The sequence below is a fragment of the Vombatus ursinus genome, unplaced genomic scaffold (genome assembly GCF_900497805.2).
Source record: "Vombatus ursinus unplaced genomic scaffold, bare-nosed wombat genome assembly UNPS02014813.1, whole genome shotgun sequence".
NCBI classification, from domain to species: domain Eukaryota; kingdom Metazoa; phylum Chordata; class Mammalia; order Diprotodontia; family Vombatidae; genus Vombatus; species Vombatus ursinus.
In genome coordinates this window covers 23,369,689-23,397,636 of record NW_020954591.1, presented here as the reverse complement: position 1 = coordinate 23,397,636, position 27,948 = coordinate 23,369,689, and the positions used below count along the sequence as shown (strand labels likewise).

The 27,948-nt window shown below is 45.0% G+C and overlaps 1 protein-coding gene across 1 annotated transcript in view; it reads left to right on the top strand.

Annotated features, from left to right (window-relative positions):
* The window catches only part of LOC114022738 (beta-galactosidase-1-like protein 2), a 54,828-nt gene that overhangs the window by 10,927 nt on the left and 15,953 nt on the right, over window positions 1-27,948 (top strand). Inside the window, exons 2-9 of the mRNA XM_027835129.1 lie at window positions 4,026-4,223; window positions 5,953-6,021; window positions 6,758-6,853; window positions 9,110-9,218; window positions 10,433-10,525; window positions 18,729-18,810; window positions 20,936-21,000; window positions 27,147-27,231. Coding sequence (XP_027690930.1) covers window positions 4,026-4,223; window positions 5,953-6,021; window positions 6,758-6,853; window positions 9,110-9,218; window positions 10,433-10,525; window positions 18,729-18,810; window positions 20,936-21,000; window positions 27,147-27,231 — 797 coding nt within the window. The remainder of the gene's footprint in view (window positions 1-4,025; window positions 4,224-5,952; window positions 6,022-6,757; window positions 6,854-9,109; window positions 9,219-10,432; window positions 10,526-18,728; window positions 18,811-20,935; window positions 21,001-27,146; window positions 27,232-27,948) is intronic.

Sequence of the window (27,948 nt, the reverse complement as noted above, 5' to 3'; positions counted from 1 at the left end):
GAGACATGCAGAGGGAATGAACATTTGGTATAGTTTTCAGGGGGATGGAAAATGTTAAGGCTGTCTAATCAGAGCCCAGGTTCAGGAGTCCAAGAGAAGTTCAGTTTGGTCCAGTATCATTAATGCTATTCCCACTTTTCAAGATTTGGCAGTAGCATAGGAAATTTTAGACTGTCCATTTATTTTGAATCCATTTAGATGTTTCTGGATTTCTATAAGCACTGTTTAATCTATTCTGTTACTCTTTTGGGTTTTATTGGAAAGTTAAGTATTTTCCATTTAGCATTAGAATTCTTAAGATTTGTCTTTTTTCAGTCATTCTATTAGATAGGACTAAATTCTCTCTTTTTAAAAATTCTATTATTAAGCTAAACTTAATAGAACCACTCTAAATAAAGATTCCCTATCATTAGTAACTATTATGAAGGTTTCTTTAATTTGGATTCCCCTTTTATCAATGATAGGAGCTTTGCTTTGGGATTTTCCTGCCCCCTTCCTTTTCTTTTCTTTTGTTTCCCTTCCCTGTCTTTGAAATACTGTTTTCAGGTGTTTGGAGGTTTAGCTAATCCTGTGCTCTGAAGGCTCTGCTGTAACTAGTTTAACTTGACTTGCAAAGTGTGAGCTGTTTTAGATATTTTTTTTTTTGGCTAAAAGGCTTGTTTGTTGTTGGAAGACTTTCTTGAATGTGATGTTGCTGTAAATTTTCACAGTATCTACGTGTCAGATACATGGTTTTGTAGAGTATACTGTGTTTTTTCTGGGTAGACAATTTCAGGGTGATGGCTCCTGGCCTATTAGTTTTATAAGTGTTATATTCCAATTTCTCCAGCCGTTTCTTGTTCTTTAAAAGTTTGCTGTGATCCAGTTTTTTTCTTGGTACCTGTCAAAATACTAATACTAGGTAGCACCAAAATAATATCACAAGTCCATGAGACATTGAGTTGCAACTAGATTTATTAAAAGAGAAATGAACTTGCATGTGGAGCCCTAAGCCAGGGCAAAGAGTTCACAATCCAAACAGAAGCTTGTGTATTTATGAAATTGCGACAAAGAGATGAAGAGAAATAGAACTGTCCACCTAAATGGGAGTGGTAGGGGAGGACAAATCATGAATAATCAAGATGGCAAAAGCAGCATTTTTTCCCGTTGCGAACTACTATGGAGATATGATGGTCTGCTTATCTACAAGAGTCCCAGCTGCACAAGGAGTTTCCCAGTCTAGTGTAACATTCCTTAACATTATATAGTGCCTACTGTATAGCAGACACTGTACTAAGTGCTTTACAAATATTTACTCACTCGATTCTCATAACAACTCTAGCAATAGGTGCTATTATTATCCCTATTTTACACTTAAGGAAGCTGAGGCAAACAGATATTAAGTGACTTGCCCAGGATCACACAGCTAGTAAGTGTCTGAGGTTAGATTTGAACTTAGGTCTTCCTGATTCCAGGCCCAATTACTGTATCCACTGAGCAACCTAGCTGCCTCTATTCCAAAGCACTTCAAAAACTATCAGAAGAAAAATAGAAATTGAGCAACTCTTTTTTTGTGTGTGTATGTGTGTATGAATCTCTTGATAAATTCATTTCTTCTGGCAGCTTTTGAGTATTTTTCCCTTATCATTGTAATGCCAGAATTTAACCGTGATGTCTTCAGGAATGTTAAATCTTGGATTTTTCCTTGTCAAGGTTCTGTGGATTCTTTCTAATTGTATTTCTTCATTGTTTTTGTAAATTATATGAAACTTTGTTTTTACAGTATCTTTTTGTTTTTCTAAATTTTCTGGAGTATCAATAATCCTGAAATTGCAATTTTAAGCTTTGTCCTCTAGGTAGATAATTATTATTAATATTTTGAGAGCCAGTATTTTTAGCTGTGCTTCATAGTCATGAAATTCTATTTTCTGTTGTCATATATTGGTTATTTCTATAGATTTTTTGGTGTAGTTTCAATATAGACCTTTTTTCATTATTTACTATGAATAATTTTTAGCATCTTTTAATTGTGCCTTTCTTTCTTTGAGCAATTTTCTAAAAAAGAAAAAACCTTTCTTTTATTTTAGTCTTATGATGATTCCTTTCAGTGTCAGTAATTGCTTAATTTCTTTGAATGTGTCAGCCATTTGAGGATATCTCTTGATAGACCACAGGTGGTTTATTTTTACATCTGCTTTGCTTCTGGTACTTTAGCTGATTTATTCACTTGTGTTTCTAAAAATTGTATCTGTACTTTGTTTTGCTCATTTAAATTTTTTTTGATAATTTTTCTTTTATTGTGTGGGGTCTTAGCCATTTTTCTTTTCTTTGGTGTTTCTATTGCCATTTTCAAGGGGGTGCATAAGGAGCCCCTGCCCTTTAGTCTTTTCCCCCACTGTCTTGAATTAATCTGCTATAGGAATTTAGCAGTTGGAACTGGAACAATCAGAAAACACTTTATGGAGGTGAAACTTGAACCATACCTAGAGATATAGGTAGGATTTTGATAACCTGAGAAGAGAATATAAGACATTCTAGGCAAGGGGAGCAGTGTGAGCAAAGGAGAGACATTCAAGTGCTTAATGTTTGTCTGGTGAATGATCAGTTTGGTGGCTGGGGAGAGTTTAGATAGAAGTCTGGTGTTGTAGGCAGGGTATGGGTTTGGATTCAGGAGACCTGGATTAATTTCCTGGCTATGATATTTGATAGCTGTTTGATGTTAAAAAGGGGGTAGCTAGGTGGCTCAATGGATAGAGCTCAGGCCTTGGAGTCAGGAGGACCTGAGTTCAAATCTGGCCTCAGACACTTGACACTTACTAGCTGTGTGACCCTGGGCGAGTCACTTAGCCCCAATTGCCTCATAAAAAACAAAAAAAGTCATATTATATCTCTGAGCCTTACTTTTCTTTTTTTTTCTTTGTGCCACCTAGCTGCCCTTTCTTACTTTTCTTCATCAGTAAAATGGAGATAATAATTTTTGCTCTTTCTACTTCAGAAACTTACAAGGATTAAGTGAGACAGTCAATGAAGTGCTTTATTATTCATATAAAGCCTTATATGACTGTAAGTTATTATTTATAAATTATCATATTAGGGTCAACTAAGCTAAGTATGGAAAGGCTCATTACCAGGTGATGAATTATTAACTATAATAACTCTCAAAGAATATTCATTCAGTTCTAGAGGGGTTGCAATCTTTATTGGTAGAGTGAGTAGCTTCACTAGGGAAATCACAGATGCCTGAAGCTGTCATTATAACTCATTGCCAGATTTGAGAGGTGGGCTGGGGCCTGGTTGTACAAACTCCTCTTTCTGCAGCCCAAGAGATCACAGGGCTGTGATTTCAGCTGAGGGTATGTAGAGGCAATTCTGACTTTAAGACCACAGGCTTCTAGCTCCTTTTCTAGGACTAGGTCTCTGTCTTACAAAGATTCTTGGCAGGCACTTGATCTTCTTAAGAAAAGAAATAGAACCTGAACATTTGGTGATTCAGTAACAGGTGCTGTTTCTAACCCAGCTGCCCTTTTCCAGGTACCTGCCCCTTAAGTTGGACGACTGTGGGCGTAAGGTGGCTCCGAGGTACTGTACTGAGCGGTAGACTAGCGGCCCTCGTCTGTGTGGCAGGAAACCTCCGCTTGCTTCCTTCGTCGTCTTTAGCCAACAGCCTACCCTGCATCCTCCCTCTGAGCTGTGCCATCCCCAGATCACCCACTGTCTTCCTGTTTTCAGTATGACTCCCACTCCATCCTTTCTCCTCTGAGTACAGTGGCCTTCCCAGTGAGAATTATGTCTGTCTTCTTCCTTCACCCTTGTCAGCTTGCTCCTCCCCAGCCACCAGGCACACATGTGTGAGTGGAGCTGGGGAAGGCCTCCTGAGGTCTTACTGAGGGAAAGGGAAGTTTTTTCTTTTTCTGAGGTGGGAGGAAGCCCCATACACACTGTGTAAGTCTTTTGAAGGAGAATCAAGGAGTATCTCTCTTGCTGCCCCATTGCCTATAACTAGAGTTGAATTCAGAAGATTTACAAATTCCCTTTCCCCTTTGGAGGTTTAACTGGAGTGAACTGGCCTCTATACGGCATTGGAACCGGCATTTGGGACTGCAGGCTGAGGGACCAAACTTCTTGCTGGAGGGCTCCAACTTCCAGATTTTGGGGGGCTCTATACACTACTTTCGAGTGCCCAGGGAATATTGGAGAGATCGATTGCTGAAGCTGAAGGCCTGTGGCTTAAACACCCTCACTACGTAAGTATTAAGGGTCCTTCACTCTCCCCCAATCCTACCCTTGTTATCCACAAAGACCTTTAGAAACCACGGTTGTAACTTCTAGCTCTGGCTACCTGTGATCAGAATTTGTGGCTATTTCCTGTTTAGCCCCCAAATAACTGAACCACTGCCACTTAGCAAACTTGTTTTGGGAGATGCCCGGGCTGGTCCTGGTGGGGGTAGAGGTATGGAAAGCTGGTATTGGGAAAGGAGGGGGAGACAGGGCAGGGTTGGGAGTGGAAGACAGGAGAGAGATGAAGAAGAGGGAAAAAACAGCCCCTGTCCTAAGGGAAGCACTCAGGCTCTTAGGGGAGAATATCTTACTCTTGGGAAACTTTCAGACCAGTAAGGAAGACAAAGTTGTGATGGAATGATATTTATGATGTACTTTGGGCATAATGAGAACATAGGTAGCACCCTGTAGGAGGCCGGACTGGCTGATGCTGGTTCTTGCTGGGACGTGTTAGTGGAGCCAGTGGTATGTGGCAGAGTATCTTGGCAAGAAGGAGGCTGTTTATCCACTTGGGAGGAAGAAATATAGTCCATCTGGTGTGGGGCCTGGCTTCATGGAGCTTTATCCTTTGAAATTCAGGAGGAATCTAGCAGAAATTAATATACTTGTTATAGGCCAGATATATGATTCTTTGTACCCTTTAGATAAATTAAATTGACCTTGTAAAGAAAAACCCTTGCTCAACCTTCAGTTGTGCTTCAGCTGTGAAAGGGAAAGAGGCAAATAATCTAGCTAAGACGGCATTTAATGTGGTGGGGGAAAAGTGGAGGTGTCATGAAAATGGGAATGCTGTGGGTCTCATACCATCACAGCTGTTCAGGTTCTTGGATATAAGGAAGGGACATGGGATGCTAGAGTTCAGATTGAACAGAGTGATCCAAGGTCCCTGAACCACTGTGAGTTTGACATGGTCCAGTGGGTTCCTTCACAAAGACATAAATACAATAATAGCCCATGGGACACAAGATTGTTGGGCAAATTCTGCACACCACCTGTGACTATAAAGTTTTGTGACTAAGTCTGATGTGTCTGGTGGGTAATGAGGCTGGGTCTCAGGCTAATGGCGCTGCATCCCCTGGGTCCAGGGTAGCTCCCTAAGAATTTATGTTGTGGAATCATTACCAGTCTCCGTTAGTAAAGGGAGTTCCCTATATCAGTGAAGTCACAGATAGGAGCCGTTTCCATAGTGGAAGGTATCAGAGCTATGGGTAATTCAAAATGAGGGTAAATCCCCAAATCATTCCCATTTGCTTTTGAGCACACTCAGAGGCATGCCAAGACAGCAGGGTTCACACTCAGCCTGTCAGTTCTTTGGAGTCAGTTTAAATGTTGGCAGCCTCAGCTGGGTGGCAGGAAGAGCCTGGAGAGAATCCCTCGGGTGTATCACCAAAGGTTTTTAACAGAAGTGGAGCATTCCCAGGTATCTGATCCCAAAGCTCAGGGTAGGAAAGATTACTTGGAGACAGGTGGAATGAGGTGAGTCTGTCTGACTCTTCTTTTTTTTTTTCTTTTTCCTTTCTTTTTTTTCTTTTTAGGCAATTGGGGTTAAGTGACTTGCCCAGGGTCACACAGCTAGTAAGTGTCAAATGTTTGGTCTGAGGCCGGATTTGAACTCAGGTCCTCCTGACTTCAGGGCCGGTGCTCTATTCACTGCGCCACCTTGCTGCCCCCTGACACTTCTTCTTTTGGTTGCAGGTATATTCCCTGGAATCTCCATGAGCCGGAAAGAGGAAAGTTTAACTTCAGTGGGAACTTGGATGTAGAGTATGTCTTAAGAGCCAAGTTATTTCACTGTGGGGAGGCTGGGGGATGGACATTGTAAATGGGGAAGGAGAGTAGAAGGGGAAATCTGATCTTTATTCTTGGAAACAAAAACTCTGGGGTCCAGGTTCTAAAATGCTGGGAGCACTGTCCCTGTACTCAGAGCCAGGTCCGTTCTGTCAGATAATCTGATTTCTCCTAGCAGGGCTATGACCTAGCTTCTTGGTCAGTCCTCCCTTGTCTTAATCTAGAGAAGCTGCTTAAAAGCCCAGGGTTTTTCAGGTTTAGTCAGCAGTATGAAATCTGCCACCTGTGTTATGACAAGGGATTCCCATGCCCTTGGTTAGCAAAGCCTGTAAGACAAGGCAAAGCTGGGGTGAGCTACCCCTCTGAGCTTCTCCTTCCCTGTACCCCCAGAGAACCTAGGCAGACTTATTGATCTAGGCAGATGAGAACCCCTGACTCTGTGCATGGGGGCTGGGGAGGAGAAGGGGAAGGGTTGTTGCATCTTAGGGTAAGGTGAATTCTTTTCCCTTCTGGGTAACAGCTGCTCCTGCCTCTTCTTTAGTCAGAACCACGAGCTCTGCTCTCTCCTGACTTCCAGACTGAGGGAGAAGGACTTCAGTCTGGAGAGCACCTGAGCAGTGGAGTTATCCAGGATTGCTAATTGAGATCTTATATCCTTGCCTCTGCTTTTGGCTTTATTAAGTGGCACTGATATTGCCTTTCTCCTCTTTAGGGCCTTTGTCCAGATGGCAGCAGATATTGGGCTGTGGGTGATTCTGCGCCCTGGTCCCTACATCTGCAGTGAGTGGGACCTCGGCGGCTTACCCAGGTAAGGTTGAAGTGATCGGTGTAGGACAGGGATCCCAGATGTTCCAAAATGTAAACCACAGAAATATGCACTCTTTTAAAGCTTATTTTCGTCTTTACATTAAAAATCAACAATACAAGCCCTTAAAACTGTAGACGCAGCAATGGGTATGATCCAGGCAGAATTTCTGTGAGATTTTTCTGTAGGGTGCCAGGTAGGAGCTGGCAGGATAGGGCACCTCCAGCACTCATTGCCTCAACAAAGTGCTTGTGCTTCTAACTAGATGCTACTGTACATCACTTAACTCCTCTGCATCTCACTTTCCCTGGTGTTTAGGATAAAATATGAGAGAAAACGTGTAAGTGCTTTGAAAGACAAAAAGGGCATCATAAATATGAGGATTTGGTGTTTTTTTTTTTTGGCATATCTTAGATCTTTTGTTGTCATGGTATGGGCAATATTGATGTAGTGGAAAGGAGTGGATGAAGGAAGGGGTGACACGTAGTTGGGATAAAACTCAGCCAAGTATTTTATGCTTATTTTGCTTCTCACTTTTGCATTTATAAGAATGCATGCTGAGCACCGGCCCTGGAGTCAGGAGGACCTGAGTTCAAATTTGGCCTCAGACACTTAACACTTACTAGCTGTGTGACCCTGGGCAAGTCACTTAACTGCAACTGCCTCACCAAAAACCAAAACCAAAAAACAAAAAAAAAAAACCCCAAACAAATGCTATTATGTCTGCTTGTAACTCTCTCTGCCTGCACAGCAGTTTCCAAACTGTGGTCCCCCTGATTCTTTTGTTTCCCATTGTTCACAGCCATGACACCTGTCCCCAGAGGAGGCTGCCAGCGCACAGAATATTAGTGACTTTGCTCTCTTTTTTTTTTTTAAGGGCAATTGGGGTTAAGTGACTTGCCCAGGGTCACATAGCTAGTGTCAAGTGTTTGGTCTGAGGCTGGATTTGAACTCAGGTCCTCCTGACTTCAGGGCCGGTGCTCTATCCACTGTGCCACTTAGCTGCCCCTCTCCTCTTTTTTCCATATCTTCTTGTGCCCAAGTGGTTGAAGGATCCTTATGAACTTTTCAGAGTTCATCAGGTTGAATTGAGCTGGGGTAATAGCAGCAGGAGGGGATTAAGGAATGTTAAGACAGCAGCAAGTACCTTTGGCACTGAAATCTCTGTGTGCTATCACCTGCCTTTGCTGGGACGTGACATCCATTAGGAAACACAGCATAAACTCACACACACACACACACACACACACACACACACACACACATGCAGCCCCAAGGGGGAGGGTCAGGATTGGGCAAAGGGCAAAAAGGCAGAGTCTTGTGATGGAGGAGTATTAGTAAATCAGGACTAGTTCCAAAAGCCAGAGATGAAGTGTATGATACAAATCCAGTGTGGTTCAAGGGTGAGTGGGGGGCATCAAATGAATATTTATATTGGAGAAGGTTGCCACCTTCTCTATGCCCTTGATTATATACTAGCAGATCACTTTGGAGTTCTGCCTGTGATTTCTAGACTGGCATCGGGACTCTAGAAACACAGAGGACACTTCCAGAATGAGCATTGTTCTAGATGTAAGAGAGGGTGAGGTGCTCAGGTTAGTAACTTGAACTTTCTATCTCGCCCTTGGCTCGGTGGCTGTCCTTGTGGAGTTTTGGGGATCATAGGGTAGATGGTATGAAAGCTACACCCATCTTGCACCCCAGTCCCTCCTTACTTTCTGAGGGTTGCTCTGCTGACCAGGCTGATGAAGCCTAGTCATTCTTATCAGCACCCACAGCCTCCATCAGAATTGATGGTGACTTGTTCCGTTCTGATTTCAAACTCATTTTCATGGCTGACATTGGAAAGAGATACAGGTTGAGTCCTGCTAGGTTTTCTATTCCTAGAAAACCCTTAAACAATTTGGCTTGGACCGCCTGTAAATGGGAGGATTGTGAGTAGAGGTCCTCAGGAAGCTGATCCCCGAGTCCCCTGGAGCTCCTTGTGGTGAGATGCTTTTCTGCCTCTGGCTGGCCTCCTGACCTGCAGCCTATGTGGGGAGCCCCTGCTGAATTCCTGCCTGTGCCCTCTACCAGGGAGCAGTCATGGATGAAGGGCTTGAGGTGTTTTTGTCTAAGCTTTGGTGGCTTGTGCCTCTGGAGTTTGGCGGCTGTTTGAGAATTGTGTGAATTTAGGTCAGCCCTGGTCCTTAGCTTCATCGCTTAATTAGTCTCCACCCTGTTTTTCTGGCCCTGAGCCTCTCCTCTTTTCACTTCTAGCTGGTTACTCCAAGATTCCCACATGGAGCTGAGAACAACCTACGATGGCTTCATTTCAGCTGTGGATCGCTATTTTAATCATCTGATTCCCAGAGTGGTTCCACTGCAGGTAAAACCACACACCCCCATATCCCCTTCTCCACCTTCATTCCCAGGGAAATTGGTGAGTCTTATTAAGTCCTTGAGCCCTGGTGCTATTGAAAAACACACAAGCCATAGGTCAGACTTGGGCTCCAATTCTTCCACTGTGGGGTGGCAGGTTTCCTATCCCTATCCTGCCCCACCTTCTGATTCCCAGGATTCTTTTCATGCACCATTATGGAAGACTTCCCCATTTGCCTATGAGTACTTTGGCACTTGTTTGCTACATCTCCTTCTGAATATATGCATCATGTTGTTGGCTGAGATCATTAGATGCTGAGGTCAGGACCTATGTATTTATGGACTTTATAGAGTCTTTCATCACATGCAGATGGATGATTAATGAATACCTTGATGATCTCCAGAATGCCTTTATTTGGTTCCTAATTGCACACAACTAAGTCCTGTCCAAGAGAAGCATAAGTGTGCGTGCATATACACATACACATATGCATGCACGTACACACAGGTACAAATCCTGATCTGTAGGTCTGTGATTTCCCAACTTTTTGTTGTGACATCCTTATTTGCTCTATTGCCTTCCAAAATAAGTCTTGTATGGCTACTATTCTTTGTTTAAATCAAAGTGAATTGGACTTAGTTTTCTTTTGAGACTGGCACAGCATCTCTTGGTATTTCCTAGTGTCACCAAAACAAAGATAGGAGTTTTACTCTCTAAGCTCAACAGTACTGATATTGATGATCTGGAACAGGACCTGCAGACAGTGGTGAAAATCACTGTTCTGGATGCATATCAATGCCTCCATATCCCACATAGATCATGAGTGAGCATTATTGGTGGGGAGCTAGGCTTAGAGTAATGATGCACATTAATGCAGTTTTGAGTTTCACAAAGGGCTTCATTCACAACCGCCCTGGGAAGTAAGAGTACTGATCTTATATTACAGGTTAGGAAACAGTCTCTGTGAGGCTGAGTGATTGTTCCTAATGGTATAGCTAGTGTTTATACTGCACCAGGATTCCTCTTGGGATCATAGCCCAGGAAATTGGTGGGTCCAGATAGAGCCAGTTGAGGTGGGATTTGGGGGGGGGGTCAGACTGCAACACATGATGTGATTTGGAGAAGAGGCTCCTGTGGGTTGGTGTGATATCATCAGAGGGCCCACCTACCCTTAACATGTAGTGGGCCTCAGTGCTAACGCCCATCTCCTCCCTTCTCAGTACAAACAAGGAGGGCCCATCATCGCCGTGCAGGTGGAGAATGAATATGGCTCCTATGACAAGGACTCAAACTATATGCCCTACATTAAGACGGTAAGAGCTGCATCTCTTGGTCTTTGGGTCTCCCAAGGTTTCTTTTCTGTCCCATCATCCTTCACAACCACAGACGTCTCTGCTTCTTCTTGGAGATAAATTCATCCCCAGCTCATCAGAATGGAAAATGGAGCTGGGAGGCCCGTAGAATAGTGCTAGGGCTGTCCCAGACCCTGGGTCCCTTGTCCCACTTTGATTGAAATAGTGATAGAAATAGTCTTTTATCAGCATCATGGGCTAAGCATCAGTTAGTAATTGTCTTTTAGTAGAAACCAGAAATATGTAGAGAGAAAAGATGGAACAGAAACCAAAGATGCTGCCCTACCCCTTCTTTTGCCTACTGTGTGCAAATCACCTTGTTGTCAAGTTTAGATAAACTTAGTGACCCCACCCCTTAACAGGTCTATATTTCCACAAACTCCAGATGTAGTTCTTTCAGGTTTCACGGGTAGCTGGATTGCACTTAGGGATAACTATAGCATGTGATAAGGACCTTAGGTATAAAATGAAGTGTTTTTTTTGGGGGGGGTGAGGTCTGAGGGAGAACAGTTCATAGTTGCCTGGGAGGAGCAGGGAAGGCTCCTGGCGGGGAGGGGTGCTTTGAACTAGTCTTTAAAGGAGGTTTAAAAAGTTAAGAGGTAAAAGGGGATGGGGGTGGGGGGAGGTTGCAGCAGCCCAGTGCAGGGGAAAGGGTGCTGCATTTCAGGGTTCATGTCCCAGCTTTCTGCTTACTTCCTCTGTGACCCTGGGAAAATCATTTCTCTGGGCCTGTTTCCTCATGTGTAAAATGAGGATGATCTGAGATCCCTTCCAGCTCCAATTCTATGATTCTGTGATATTTTAGGAATAGGAGACAATGTGATCAAAGGCACAGGAATGGGAAAACTCACAGCCTGTAAGGGGGACATCGAGTAATCCAGTTTTAGTGGAACATCCATTATATGGAGAGGAATAGAATGAGAAATGGCTGGAAAGGTAGATCGGTGCCTCATTGTAGTGGGACTTGAAGTCAGCCAAAGAAATAGAAACTTTGCTTGGTAGGCAGTAGGAAACTAGGGAAGATTTTTTTTTAAAGTAGAGGAGAGACCTGACCAGATGTTTGAGATGCTTATACTCTAGCTGGGGAGGTGGGACAGGCACAAAGGAAAACACTTTGGCACAGTGGATAGAGCACTGACTGGGCCTGGAGTCAGGAAGACCTGAGTTCAAATGTGGCCTCAGACACTTACTAGCTGTGTGACTCTGGGCTTGTCACTTAACCTTGTTAGCCTCAATTTCCTCATCTGTAAAATGAGTTGTAGAAGGAAGTGGCAAACCACTACAGCATCTTTGCCAAAAAAAAAAAAACAACCAAAACAAAACCCAAAGGGGTCATGAAGAATCAGATACGACTGAAAATGATATGTACAGACATAGGGATACAGCATACAGGCAAGGGAAGGATCTGTCCCTGAGTCAAACTGAATGCACAAATAGCTGAGTTAACAGGATTGAGTAGGATTAATTGGGGGGCAGGCTTCCCAGAAGACTCTCCCTTCCCGTACAAGGAATGTACTGATAGATGAGGTACTAGCTTTAAGGGCCATGGAGCATCTTGGTGGGTAGATTGTGGAAGGGGACCCAAAGAAGTATCCCCATTTAATCCACCCTGTCTAGAATTGCTTTGGCTCTTGGTTCGGTGTGGTGAAATCTCTCTTGTAATGAGCAGACTGGTCCCCACCTCTAGGTGGGACTTCTTTTTCTGGACCCACTTAACTCTTTTCCTGTTTGCAGAATCTCGTGACCCCGCACCCCTCACTTTTAGTTCATCCCTTCCCACAGCTCACATCCTTTCATCAGTCCCACTTCCCTCTCTCCTCTCCTCTCCTCTCCCTAAGGGTTCTGTGTAGCTAGTTGGCCTCTCTGTGAAGGGAGGACACCCAGCACGGCCCTGGGAAAGGAAGCTGTGTGTTTCCGAGCCTCTTTGTCCGATGACTGAGTCAAGTGCAGAGGGGTTCACCAGCACCCACTTGCCCTTTCCCCAACCCCTTCTCTGAGTTAGCCTTTCCTTTGTTCCATAGATGTCGAGTGAGTACCTACAAGGTACAAGACAGCAGGATCACAGATAGACCTAATGACTCTCTCCTACACATTTCACCCATCTCTCCAAGCTGGTCTCTGGGGCCTTACGATTGCAGGGAGTTGTTTATCTTATTACTCGGCTGTAGGGAGCAAGAAGTCTCATCGGCATGAGCAAAGAGCCTGGAGCTGCTTCGGGGACCTCCTCTTCTGCTTATACTTGATTCCCTTGGTGTCTGGGGAGATGGGTCTGTGTTGGGGATGGGGAAGGAACAGGTAACAGTCAGATTAAAACCTTTGCTTTCTTGAAGCTACTCAAGACTGAGGTTTATAAATTCAAGAGGTGAAAGGAGGATTGGGGCAGAGGCTTCTCACAGACCCTCCTGTGGCTGAGGTGTCAGTTTGTTCAGTAACTCCTGGAAATTGTCACCTAAACCTCAAGACACAAGGGTATAACCCTTGGTGAGGCACTGCATCTGGGGATTCTTCATTTTCTCTTGGCCAGCTCTTGGCCTGGCCAGGTAGGGAGGGGTAGTGGTTACCATGGTGAAGAGAGGAGGGAGGAAAATTTGGAGTGTGTGCAAACATATATACTTTACATACCTGGGACAGACTCACCTACCAAGTGGTTGGCAGACCACTTCTAGCCACTTCCTGGTTACAGCCATGAACAGTCACCATTGTGTCTTGCCAATGGAATTTCTTATCTAACTCAACTGGATAAATATCCAGAGCTGGGAAGGGGCCTCAGGAATCATGTAGCCCAGTCCCTTCGTTTTACAGCTGAGGCCCAAGGTGGTTAAGTGAGTTACCCAAGATCCCACTGGTGGGGAGTGTCAGACGTACTGTTTGAACTCCGGTCCCCTGACTCCAGGACCAGGCTTTTTCTATACCGTGCTTCCTCTCCAGCTTCAGGTAAGATTGCAGAGGAGCTAGTCCAGGCTTAAAGCCTCTTCTGTTTGTCCTCAATGGCAGACGTCTTTCACTCACCTGGGTCAGCCTACAAACTTTGTGAGCTGTGGGAAATTGTAGTCAGTTCTGCATGCTAAATTCCTCATCTGAGTTGGAGACTAAGTCATCTTTATCCATCTTTGTCTAGCAATAATCAAGCTACTACTTAGCCTTTTCTTCTCCAGGTCAATTTTAATTCTCTGTTCTTTTCTCTTTCACTAAAATCTGTTGTGGTTTTTCCCTCTTTGTGGTTGCTTCTGCTTCAGGTAGAAACCGCTGTGGAAGGCCAACTGGGGCCACTGGCTACCAAGGGGATCTTGTGGTTGAATCTGGCCTCTTCTCCTTGGCCAGCTCCTAGCGCTTTAATTGGCTAAGCTCCAAATTAAACTTGAATCCTTCCTTTGGTAACTGAGGAGCCAGGATGAGGTGGCTTCTTCATTTTGGCCTAGTGGAAAGAGTTCTGTAGCCAGGAGACCTGACTCTGATACTTATCAGCTGTCTGACTGTAGGGAAGGAATGTAACCTCATTGAACCTGGGTTTCCTCCTCATTAAAATGGGACTCATCATACTTGTACTACCTACTTCACTGGGTTGTGGTGATGAAAGTGCCTTGCAAACCTTGAAATAAGCAATATAAGTAGAGTAAGTACTATAAGTAAAGATGTAATATAATATATAATATGTTATGTATTACATATTATTACTAATATAAATTATTTTTCCAGGCATTTAACTTTGCATGGCATCATGCAAATCTAAGGGGCTGTTTCTTGCAGTACCTCTTCATTTAACGGGTGAGCAAACTAATGTCCAGAGAAATGAAGTGAATTTGTCAAAGGTCACATGGCTAATAACTTAAAAGTAGACCTTTGAATTTAAGTGTCCCCTCTCCCCATCCTGTGTTCTTTATAGCACATCACAGTTGTAATGACAGCTAGAGGGTTGTGTGGGAAGTGGGCTGGCTTGGTTAATATGGGTTAAGGGATGAGTCACTCAAGCCATGTGAGAGGTTGAGGTGGGTTTTTTTTAGGCAATTAGGGTTAAGTGACTTGCCCAGTTAGTAAGTGTCAAGTGTTTGATCTGATTTGAACTCAGGTCCCCCTGACTTCAGGACCGGTGCTGTATCCACTGTGCCACCTAGCTGCTCCTTAGAGGTGGTTTTTAATAAGAATCAACCTATCCATGCAGAAAATCTGTGACATGAGGACCCATTAGTATGAACTGACTCATGCTTTGGAACTTTGACTCCTGGAGGTGAAGGTTGCCAATGCCCCCTCCTTGCCCTGATGTTGCTCCTGGGCTGTATTTTATCAATCGAATTGAGACCATTGCTGTTATTTGTTTTTTGGTAGCTGAATATGCTTTGTTTCAGTAGGTAGGACCTGATGAAAGCAGACAGGGGTGGGGTGTTCGGTGATTAGATACTGGACACCTTTTTCCTTCACTTTCTCTGTCTGTTGTCTCTACTCTCTTCCCCAAAGCACTTTGAAAAAACAAGCTGGAAAGCTCCTGGCTCCCCCAGCAGCCATAACCTGCCTCTTTCTGGTGGGTGAGTTTCTTGATGACAACATCCATCAGCATGAGTAGTTCTCTAAACCTGGTCCCTGTTGAGAATCTTGACTGAGACAATCCCTGGGACCTGTTTTTTTCCTGAGGCTGTCACATCTGCAGTCTTAGCATCTTTCCCTCAAACACAAGCAGCCTGTGTCTTGGAGGGCTCCTCTTTTATTTATAACCTATGGGTGAGTGCTTCCCATCAGACTTACTGTCTCACACAGCCCCATCCATGCTTCTGCTTTATTCTCTGCTTCCAAAGGAGGATTTCGCCTTGGAGAATGTCAGACAACAACCCTTGTGTGGGGGAGCTGCCCTCTGTGGGTATATGCCAAGAGGCTTGTGAATTTAGGATGGTTTTATTTTGCTAAAAGTGCACGTTGGCAGGATATATAGTAATCATTTCCACATTGTGTGGGAGTTAGGGGTGCAGTGCCCCCACCATCTGGAAAATCCTTTGTACCAGAGTTGTCTGAATTTTTTTTCTTTTATGGTGTGTTTACAGTAACATGTTGTAAACTTTGGGCTAAGTATTTGGTCACCAGCTCTGTGTCATCTGTGGCTTCCACAAAACTTCCCCAAAATTCCCGTTTAATTTCCTATGCTGACCTGTGATATATCGAAACTGCAGAGGGGAAAGTGTGATGCAGAAGGGATCACTGTACTCGCCTCTTTGAAGACAGCAGAGTATATTTTTCAAGTGTATGGAATTAAACTATGCATTGATCACTTTGGGGAAAATTTAGCTCAAAAATAAATATGCAAATCAGTGCTCATTAAAATGGGACGTTACCTCAGATAATTATTTTGCATTGGGAACTGCTTTCATCAGTCCTAATAATCATTCACACACGATCCTAACAGCTGTTTTGTTTTGTTTGTTTTGGGCCCAGACCTGTAATTTCACTGGTCTAGGGAACTTCCTGGTAAGGAAGCCCTGTTCTACAACTTGGAGTTTTACCTGGGGCAGTGAGAAATTAAGTGACTTGCTCAGGGTCACATAGCCAGGATGTGTCTGAGGTGGCCCTCCTACCCAATCCTTCTTGACTTCAAGACCAGCTCTCCACCTAGGAAATGTAGTGGAAGATCCCAGCACATCGGGTGGACTTCCTGCAGAGGCTTTGTAAGAGGACTTGGGCAAAAGTCACATAGGACGGGTGGGCCTGGATGGGGGGCGATATTTATCTACAGAAGTACGGGCCCCCTGAAGTCACTCACACAACACCTTGTCCCCGCGGGCCTTCGCCAGGATATATATGACTCTGCCTTAGTTTCTATTCCAAACTGCAAGAAACTCGAGCCTCCTTGGTGGTATCCCAGTGAGATGAAGCAGGGCCCCAGGTATGGCCTTTTGGAGGAGAAGAGGTAAGCCTTAGAACTAGAAGAAGCTCAGCGCTCAACATGGCCCAGCCTGAAACTGAACTGACGCTCTTTCTCAAAGACCTCTGTGAGTAGTGGTCAACCGGCTTTCGCTTCAACATTTTCAAATCAAGTCAACAAACGTTTGTTAAGCACTTATACTAGCTCACTCCCTTTTTGCACAAGTCTAATTATTAGGAAGCTTTGTTTTCCTTTTTTTTTTTTTCCTAATGATGAGCCAAAATCTGTCTCCTTCCGTCTACTGGGTCTTCCATCTGCCCTCCTAGACCAAACAGAACAATCTCTTTTCCATGTGACAGCCCTTCCAATGTGCGATGACAGCTTTCATACTCCTTCCCAACCATGCCAGGTTCCTTCAGTTGAGCCTAGTGCCTGACACACAGTAGGTGCTTAATATTTCATCGTTCTGTGGCATGATTTGGAGTGCCTGTACCATACTGGACATCCTACTCTAAGATATCACTCCCAATATTCTTCCTAAATTTCCTCTGCTAACAGACTGCCTTTAGCCAGTGTGCTTATATGGGAGAGGCGTGCATTCTTTTGTCTCTGTGTGAAGCTGACTAAAGAACATTATTATTCTTGAGAACTTATGTGCCAGGAATGTGTTCGATGGATCTGGATAAGCCTGGTGTGCAGCAGAAAAGTGTAGCTGTGATTGTTTTCTCCTGTTTGTGTGGTTTGTGTTCAGCATGTGTACTGGTCCCCTGGAAAAATACCCTCATCTATGACAATTGGCACCTTAGAGTTCCCGTGGCTTAGGTGTGTAAGGAGGGTTGCTGTGTCTTTTCTCTCTTGCCCCTTGCCTGATTCTTTTCTGTATGTACAGGTAGCTAGCTACACAAAAAGTCTTTAGGGCCAAGAGGACCTAATATGGGAAAGAAAGGTTTTTATTCTTCAGTGGGATAGTCAGTAGACTGTGCTCTGCCAGGCTCTGATCTTTGCCAGAGTGACCTTGCATGATTTTTTCTTGGCCTCTTTTGTTTTAATTTTGGACAGAGTGCTGTCCTAGAATTGTCATCTCATCTACATTGCATTAAAAAAAAAATCGCTAACATTTAGCCCTGCGGTCAAAAGGTGATAGAAGTTGTGGAGGTGGAAATTGCCTTTCTCAAGGGATGAAACCAGTGGGCTCTTAGAGAAATCTTTCTACTGCCTTCATGAGACTGCTTCTTCAATCCTGCCTTCTGATTCTAATAATTACTAGGGATAATGAAATAATCAGATCTTTACCCGTCCCCCTCCCCAGACAACTCTGGCCTCAATGGGCCCTTCATGAGTACAGCTGGTAAGAATGTTCTAACAAATATGCCTTTCTCCAAGGATTGTGACTAAGTGGGTAGATTGAACCAAAGCTCATCTCTCCTTAGTTCTGGCAAAGGGAAAAGTGTCAGTCAGAGTATAACATTTAGCATGTTTGCTGATATACTGGACTGCCAGGAGTGTAGTGAATACCTGTAATCCTTGCTAGTGGGGAGGCTGAGCCTGGTAGATCACTTGAGCTCGGGAGTTCTGTGCTGCGTCAGGAGTCCACTCTAAGCCCGAACCAGTGTTCTGGGCTCTCAAGATCAGGGGGCTGTCAGGCTGCCTAAATAGGGGTAGGACTGACCCAATCAGAAACGGGGCAGGTTAACACTTTAATGCTGTCACCAGTGAGATTAGCCACTTGGGTGATTGCTCCCAAGAGATATTTAAAAGCTTCTTTGGGGCTCAGAAGGCTGTTTCCCATGAATTGGGCAACTAGGCTGCTGGTGGGTATAGGAGGCAATATCCCTGTGCTTCCTAGCTCCAATATAAACCCAGAGGAACAAACCTAGCTCCCTGTCAAATCAACAGGCCCGAGACTAAAGACTGGTGATCATGGGATCTCTGCCTCAGTGTAACTGACTGACCTTAAGAATGCCAAGCTAGCCTAAGGAAGCCAGCCACCCTGACCCAGATCGGGAGCAGCTACCCAGAAGTCCAGATTTTCACTGTGGCATCCCCAGCTGTGATTCCCACAAATAACAATTTGAGGCCTTAATTACCCCCTTGGCGCTGCTAAGCGAGGCCAATGCCGAGGTAGCAATTTCTCCTCATCTCTGTTGTAGGGAATGTGGACACTTAATTTTATCTCCTTTGCCTCTCCTCTGCATCCTACCTATCAGGGCCACAGTTTTGTTTGTGGCTGTCACTGCTTTTTCTAATGGTGGAGGGAACCCCAGAAGGAAGGAGGGAGGGAGAAAAGTGGGTGGTTTATCTTGTTTTGTTTCCCTTCAGGCCCTGTTGAATAGAGGGATTGTTGAGCTGCTTATGACTTCAGACAACAAGGATGGCCTGAGTGGAGGCTTCTTGGAAGGAGGTACTGACATGGTGGGACCACGAGGTGGAACAGGGGGCGAGCAGTCACTTTGGCCTGAACTCATTGTCTTGATGAGTGAGAGAATCAGGGGCGCAGCTCAGCATCAGGGATTTTCTTGAACCTGCTTCTCCCTGTTTTCACAATTTCCATCTTTCAAAGGGCTAAGTGACAGGACTGAGTCTAGAAATCATTCACATGTCTGCTTTTTTGTCCTTGCTGCTCCACTTCATCAAGGGAGGTAACAGAATTCTGCAGGTCACAGGACACTTTTTTCTATCCTTCCCAATTCCCTTCGACCCAAGCCTGGATGGGCCAACAACAGAGTTGGGAGCCATCAGAATTATCTAAAAGCTATTGATCCTGTATTTGCAAACCATGTGAAGGAAATGAGGCAGGTAAGAGCCAGGTGATGTTGGAGCATCTAGTCTTAGCACCTGGCTACTAAGAGGAGAGAAGCAGTGAGTGGACCAATGAATACCAAAACCATGAGGTCTTATCAAGTGAGGAGCAAGTATGGTTTGGGGTAGAAGAAAAGGAAAGTGGGGAAACAGATCCAGATAAGCAGCTCTGAGGAGCCCCTTAGCAAAGCCCTTCACTGTCTGTTGCCCAGGCCTTGCTGCTGTTCACGTCTCTGGGCTTTTTGGTGGACCTTCCTAACCTTGGCCACAGCTGAGCACCAGTCACCCATCCTCCTAGCTCTGACTCCTGTCATGCTATTTGTTGCCTGTCATGCTGTGCTTTCATACGGGGCACAGGAACACTGGCAGCCCTGGATTGTGGGGCCATCTTGTAGGTGTTGTGTGTTTGCCTTCACCCTCTAGGCAGGGACCACTGGTGAAAGTCTCCATGGGAGGACCAGGCCACGTAGTGTTTAGAGAGCGTGGCCACTGGGGAGACAAGCCTCACACAAGTCCTTTGAACTGTGGGCATATACCCCCATTCACTCATGGGCACTTGTCTCTTCCTGTTTCCTTTTGAAATTTTTTTCAAAGTGCCTGTCTCTGGCAATAGGGCCTATCTGGGGCCATGGAAGTGGGGTAAGGATGGCAATACCATGGAAGTGACTCAGGAGTGGAATCCTGCCAAAGGCTCAGGTCCTGAGGAGCAGTGAAGAGAGGAGGGACTCCATTATCTTCAGGGACTGGCCCCTGGACCTTTTCCTTTGGTCCAAGAGAGAGGAGGCAGGTAGAGGAGAAATCTTTCTTCAGAGGGCCCAGGATTTCCCAACCTTTCCCAAGGCAGCAACAATCTTCAGTCGTCTCCACCAGGGGTCACTGTCTCCTTATCATTGCTTCCACTGCTTTGTCCAGGAAAATGGAGCCAGGGGCCAAGCCCTATCTTCCTGCTTTCCACACCAGGGCAGTCGTGATCCAAAGTCACCTAAAGTACTGGACTGTCAGGATTCAGAATCAAGACTGGATGTGGTCCTTGCCCTCTGGGAACCTGTTATTAAATAAGAGTCTGGACAAACATATAATTAACAGAAATAGAGAGTGTAGTTAAGGAAATGACACATCTATGGAAAGATAATGAATGGTGGGCCAGCAATTTTAATAGTGGGTTGAAGAATAGTTTGGTTCTAATGATGAATGTTTTTTTTTTTTAACCATCCCTTGGATATTGCTCATGGTGAGTTCTGAGGCCAAGAATTTTCAGGAACACAAACTTTTTTCCACTTAGATCTAGCCTAGGATGCCTCTGGATAAGCCAATATAGAATGTAAATAGAGGTGCTGGGTCCTATATCTCCTGGCTGAGACCCAGGGGCATTTTGACCTCCCTTGCTGTGTATGACATTCCTTCTCCCAATGGTCCCTGGTGGCAATACAACTTGTACAGGAATCGAGGTGGTGCGGTAGATAGAATGATGGACTTGGAATCAAGTCTCCCTGAGTTCAAGGTCTGTCTCAGATACCTATTAGTTGGATGACCATGGGCAAGTCACATAACCTTTCTGTGCCTCAGTTTCCTCATCTGTAAAAATGGGGATAGCACCTATTACATAGGGTTATTTTGAGTGTCAAATGAGATAAATCATGTAAAATGCTTTGCAAACCTTAAAGCACTGTATAAATTCTAGCTATTATTAATGTCATTATTATAGCATTTCTCCTTTTCTTCCACAGTGCTGGCTACTGTCAATTTGAAGCATGTGGATTCCATGATTTTCAACTATCTCCATTCATTCCAGGTAAGGATATTGTGAGTAGAAGAGCCTCTCTTGTCTAAGCATCTGAGTATTCTCAGTGGTCATAAGCATAGTCAAGTCAAGGAGTTTTGGCAGGAAGATGGAAACTCCCTCTGCCTCCTCACTGGTAACCGGGACTTCCAGAAGCTTCTGAAGTTAAGAGACTTCTCAGGGATAATAACAGAGGCTTGAGATGCTCCTGGATTCTGTCCCTCCCAGGACTTGTTCTGTCATGCCACAGATGGCCCACTCCCTTCTTTTCATTGCCCCTCCTGGGTAAAGCAGATATAAGACCCACCTTGGACTCCTGCAGGTTTTTAAGATTTTGAAGTCCTGTAAGGGAATCTGTAAGCATGAGTTTTCACACATTCTCAGCTCCAGAGATCCCCATTGCCAGCATCTGTGTGGGTTTCACTGGGACCTGAAGGATAAGAATTTAAGAATACTTTGAAGGCCCCAGATGCAGCAATTGATGCAGTGCATTTTTTTAAATCCATAAGGCAAAGAAAATGATGATAGAATGAAAAATGTTATACTTTTAAATTTGAAATAACTTAGAATCGTTTTTATTTAAAGTGCATTTGCACAGGTAGGAGAAATTATAGCAAATTATAATAAAATACACAAAGTTTACTATAGAGTAAATTATAGTAAGCTTACCCCCCCAAATTTTTTTTTGGCACCAGTTGGCACATCTGGTCTTTCTAGTGTTAGGCAGTTTGGGGATCTGCTTTGTCTTGGCAGGCCATGGAGATCGTGGGAGGAAAACCTATTAGATCCTCTTAATTTTGAGCATCGACTCTCCTGTCATTCCAGATGTGGCCAGAGCTGTCCTTAGAGTTTGGCAAATATGGGTTATTGTTCATGCGTAAGATCATTGTACGAGGTCACAGATCTGTAGCAGGGAGGCATCTCAGAGACAGTCCAGTCCAATCTTATTTTTTGGGTGAAGAAACTGAGATGCAGGAAGGATAGGAGACCCATCCAAAGTCGCACAGGTAGTAAAGGTCAGATTTCAATCTAGGTCCTCTGACTTCAGATCCAGGGCTATTTCCACTGTACCATGCACACCGTGGGGTTCATGTCTTTTGATGGGAATCACAGCTGGCACAAGGCAGAGAGTCAGAAGAGGTGATGACTGCTGAAAAGTGCCATAAGTGCTCCTAATATACTTAGAGTCAGCATCAACAGCTTTGCTGGCCACCTGGCAGCAGGACCCCTATCCCCTGGCACTTCCCCTTCAGTTCATAGCTTGTCCTTCTAAAATACTTCATCTCTTTTGGGCCTGCCTTTGTTGTTCCCTTTAGGTGTTTTATCAGTAAACAAATGTTAGGGACAAGGCATTTTAAAATCATCATGTGCCCCGGGACCCACATCCTGCTGAGGATGGCACTTTCTCAGAACCCTCAATGGCTGTGGTGGTGGTTCCTGCTTTCCACACCAGGGCAGTCGTGATCCAAAGTCACCCAAAGTACTGGACTGTCAGGATTCAGAATCAAGACTGGATGTGGCCCTTGCCCTCTGTTATTAAATAAGAGTCTGGACAAACGTATAATTAACAGAAATAGAGAGTGTAGTTAGGCCTTGTCACATCCTGAAGAGCCTCTGTGCCATCTCCAGCTTGCAGACCCTCTCTCAAGCTCTGGGAAGTTCATTGGCATCAGGACAACAGTGAATCTGATTTCAGGGAAGCCGTTGGGAAAAAGAAAGGAGGTTCTTTGGATGCGTACTTAATATCCAATGGATTAAGGAGAATTTACTGCTAAATCCTCTGCAGATTGATTTTTTTTTGATGACCAAATCTGTGCACCTCTCCTAAGTGGAAAGAAATGACCTGAGCATAGGCCCTATTTGGGTCAGGTGTCCATATCCTGCCTAAGCCAAGCTATTCTCAGGAGCTGTGCCAGCTCTGCTCCAGGCCTGGTCAGAAGAGTTGAAGGCATTGCTCCTGCTTCCACTGGCTTTGGCGTGAGTGCTCTGGACCCCGAGCCCAGTCCACTAGACAGTATTGTTGGAGAAGGAGGAACCTGTAGGAAAATACTGAGTGTTAGCTCTGAAAGGGTGTTATTTCCACCAGAGACTCCATCCCCTACTCCATCATTCCATCATGCTTGGGCTCTGGCATATAAAAAAGGTCTCTTCCCTTAAGCAACTTCTCTGTTTGGGGATATCATACACACACACACACACACACACACACACACACACACACACACAGACGACTAATAATCATAATAAATAGCAGCAGGTATGTCATAAATGAATCATTAGTGACAGAGGCTGTGACGTAGGCTAGAGCCCGAGCTTCCAGTGAGGTTGCTGAGGAAAGAAAGCCTCATGGAACATTGGAATTTGACCTGCATCTTGAAGGATGCACAGGATTTCAGGAGGCAGAAAGGGGAAAGAATTGATCATTCACTGACTGTGAACAGGAACAGTAGGTGGGAAAGAACATTGCTTCATAGAAACATCACCACCAGTTGTCACCACTGCAAAAGAATGAAAGGCCGGCATGACGGCAGGTCACTCTGGCGGTTCTTGTGGGGCCTAGGTCCATATTCAAAGGTCTTCTGGGGCCCTCTGACGAGGTCCTGTGTTGGCTGAAAGCCAGATGCACATGCAGCCCAAACTCAAGAGTTTCTTCTTGAAATTAGCACTGACCTGGTTCTTCCTAAGCCTGATGGCATGGGAACTTCATGAGTCATGGAATTCAGGGCTAGAAGGGACCTTTGGTTCACACTGTGCCACGGGGGGATGAATGAGAGGCCCAGCAAGGGAAAGGCCTTGCCTCAGGTCACACAGGTACGTGCCAAAGCCAAAATATGTTCTTGGCTTTCAATGAGGAGAATTCTTGAGTCATAGACTCTTCCTCCATGAGGTCCCATGGATCCTCTGAGGCAGTACCCCTGTGAAGATCGCTTAATATTCACTGAGCTTTGTAGAGGGATTAATGGGTGTTCGTTCCAATTATATTTCCTCTGGGGATGCCTAGGGGTGCCAGGGAGCAGAAAGAGGGCCAGGTTATATGTAAGGGTGAATGGCATAGGGGCCAGGAGCGAATTATGGTTAATTGATGCTGGAAGCATCTTAGACACACAGTGTCTCTAAGTGGCCTATCATAAAAGTTTCAAATCTTTCAGTGAATCAAGAGCCTTAATAATCTTTCACTCCCCCCTAAGCAGTGATAAAACCCCTGACATCCTGAATAATCCAGGGTCCTGCTCCTCAGTCCCTTCAAGGGTCATGTTTTGTACCAGTCTGCTGTGCTGGTGGCCAGGAACCTATTTTTTACTCAAGAGCTAAACCCTGTCAAGTACAATTATGCCATGAAGGAAAGGATCTATTGTTTGTAAAAGCTACATTTTAAGTGTCAAATTGTCACTCTTTCTGGAGTGACCTTTAGGACACGGAACAAGTCCATATTAGGCATCTAGATGATGCAGTGGATTTCCTGGAGTCAGGAAATTCTGAGTTGAAATCTGGCTTCAGATACCAGCTGTGTGACCCTGGACAAGTCATCTAACCTGTTTGCCTCAGTTTCCTCATATCTGAAATGGGGATGATAATAATAGCACCTACTTCCTAGGGTTGTAGTGAGTTTCAAATGACACAATATTTATAAAGTTCTGCAAACTTTAAAGCACTATGTGAATATTAACTTTATTGTTATTTATTCTCTATTCTTCTTGAAATTTGAGTTTTTGATGCAGTTTATGTTACATTTCTAGTGACTAGTTCTGGTTACCTTTCCCATAGGCCTGAGAGTGGTCTCAGCTGGTACAATTCAGAGAGGTCACCCTAGACTTGCTGTGATCATAGCTTTGTCACTCCAATTCTGGGATACGCTGCATATGGGCCCTAGAGTAGCAGAAGCTAAGATCCCAGGCCAATTTTGACACCTTTGAACAAACCCCACTCGTCACAGGCAAGACATAAGGAGGAAATTCTCAGGCCCCAACATCATACATATGACAACTGCACGGCTTCCAGCATCTATTAACCATAACTCACTCCCAGCACATGTGCCATTCATCCTTGTGTATAACCTGGCCCTCTTTCTGCTCCCTGACACCCCAGGCATCCCCAGAGGAAATGCTGATGCTGATGCTCTCTGTCCATGTGGCTGCTTCCCACAATCCCAGTGCTGTAGGGATTTCCCAGGGGAATCTCCCACATGGCTTTGCAAGGTGCTAACTGCACCTTCTTCCATCTGTCTCCTTCCCCGGTGACCCATTCTCCTTGTCATATTGATGAAATATTTCTAGTTCCCAGAATAAGAGGGAAGATGTGCTACCCCCCAGATCTTGTTCCCTAGGAGAGAGGCCCAAGACTAGCATTCTCAGCCCAGAAATTTTGCCTCAACCCAGACCTGCCTGAGTCCGACCTCCCTTATTCAACGAAGCAGTAAATCTTCCCTTAGTAACAGACATAGAAAATGGAATAACCTTCCTCTCCCTGTGGAAGAGTGTGGTGTTTCTAACAACGATTCCCAATGTTTGAATCCAAGCTGACCGGCAGGACCACGATTGTGAATATTGGGTGACAGATCTGTAAATCTGGGTGTTCTTTTGTACTGGGGTGCAAAGGTACCTATACCACTTGGAGTCAGTCTGCCTGAAAGGGGACTGTGACGGGCAAAGGAGAGGAACAAAAAGCCTGGGAGATTTCTTTAGCTTCTGGTCTTGAGGAGGAAGCCTCTTCTTGTCCAGTGGCCTTGGATCTTATGACACATCTTTCTTTATCCCAGAGACACATGGTAATCTCACTAGTTGCGAATGTTGTTGCTGTCATTTCAGTCACGTCCAACTCTTTTGTGACCCCATTTGGGGTTTTCTTGGCAAAAATACAGGAGTGGTTGGCCATTTCTTTCTCCAGCTCATTTTACAGATGAGGAAACTGAGGCAAACAGAGTCAAGTGACTTGCTCAGGATCACACAGCTAGTAAGTGTCTGAGATCAGACTTGAACTCAGGTCTTCCTGACTCTGGACCCAGCACTATTCACTATCCCTCCCATCTCACCAAGATAGGACTCTTTTTTTTTCTGTGCAAAGAAGTGCTTCATTGAGAGCCTGGCCATTCTTCAAAGGACTCTTCCGTCTCTGTACTCTTTGGAGAGACCATCTCTGACCAGACCATACCCCTGTTTTGGGAGATTGCCTTTAAAGGTTCTTCAGATCATCCCATATTCCCCTTTAGTGTATCACAAGAATGGACGAAGGGAATCCAAGTGTCAAATACTGTCACAGTGTCTCCTCTGCTCTACATCTTTCTCAAGATGACTGGGAGAGCAAGCACAGGACACAGACAATTTGCCTAATGCCTCACTTCATATTGCCACCCTACATTTTCCCTTGCTCATGTTTCATTGACTCTGATTCTAGCTACAAACAACTATCTGGGGTAGGGAGGTGGTACAGGAGATAGAGCGCTGGTCCTGGAGTCAGGAAGACCTGAGCTCAAATCCGGCCTCAGACACTTACTAGCTGTATAACCTGGGGGAAGTCACTCAACTCTGTGTGCCTCAGTTTCCTCATCTGTAAAATGAGCCGGAGAAGGAAAGGGCAAACCACTCCAGTATCTTTGCTAAGGAAACCCCAAATGGGGTCACGAAGAATTGCACATGACTGAAATGACTGAACAACAACAACACTGATAGCACCTACCTCACAGGGTTACTGTGAGAAGTAAATGAACCAATATAGGTCAAGCACTTGGCAAACTTTTAAAGAGCTCTGGATCACTACTAGCTATGATGATGACGAGGACCTAGCTCCAACGAGGACTGACGCTTTTCTCCCAGTACCCTGTGCAGTGCTGCAGGTGTGTCATCTTTGGCCGCTTTTCTTGCTTTGCCTCTGCAGGCTCGGCAGTCACTACCCGGCAGGTCAACGTGTTCAGGAGGCAGGATTGCAGGCCCCAGCCCTGGCACCAGGGAGCATCCTCGGACTGCTCCCTGCTGCTCTGGTTATTCCTGCGAGCAGTATTGATGTTGGGCAGATCCCACAGTTAACTCATTTGTGGTTGGGAAGAGCATGAGTATCTGGGTCCTCATGGGACTCATGGGGTCTTCTAGAGGACTCATGGCCTCTGGTTTTCATCTTCCTGCTCTTGTGACCTAGTGCCGATTGCTGGTTTGGATTGTTTCCAGGAAAATAAGCCCACGATGGTGACAGAATACTGGACGGGGTGGTTTGACACATGGGGTGGTCCCCACAACATCGTGGATGCCGATGGTGAGTAATCTGCGGCTGGGGAATCCAGAGCGTAAGCAAAACAGAGGCTCCTGCATCGTTTATCAGCAACGGAACCTTCTGGCCACACTCTGGGCACGTGCAGATTTGTGGGGATCTGTGTCTGCAGTGGCTGAGAAACTCAATTCTCAATTATCCATGACAATGGAAGGAGGAGGGACAAAGGACAGTGTGTGGGTAATACAAGTCATTTTGATTCAGTTGTGAAATGATCATTCTTTTTTTTTTTTTTAATAAAGCAAGTTTGGGGCAGCTAGGTGGTGCAGTGAATAAAGCACCAGCTCTGCATTCAGGAAGACCTGAGTTCAAAAATGGGCTCAGATACTAGCTGTGTGACTCTGGGCAAGTCACTTAACCCCTATTGCCTCCCCCAACCCCTGGCCAAAAAAAAAAAAAAGTTTACTTTCTTCGTTATGTCTTTTTGAGACCTGGTGATGTTTCTGAAAAGAACATTTGACTGGAAATGTGGGTTTTAATCCCATCTTTGCAGCTGCTGCTGCCAGTAACTGACCTGCAGGTAGTGCTTTTGGGTTTCTTAGATGCTTGACATACATTATCTCATTTGATGCCACAACAGCCCTGGGGGGAGCAGGGGGTGGGGTGCAAGTGACTTGCCTATGGTCCCCCTGCTGTGAGGGGGGGAATCTGAATGAAGGCTTCTCCATGACAACGTGACGCCTGCTGCAGCCACAAAGTGGA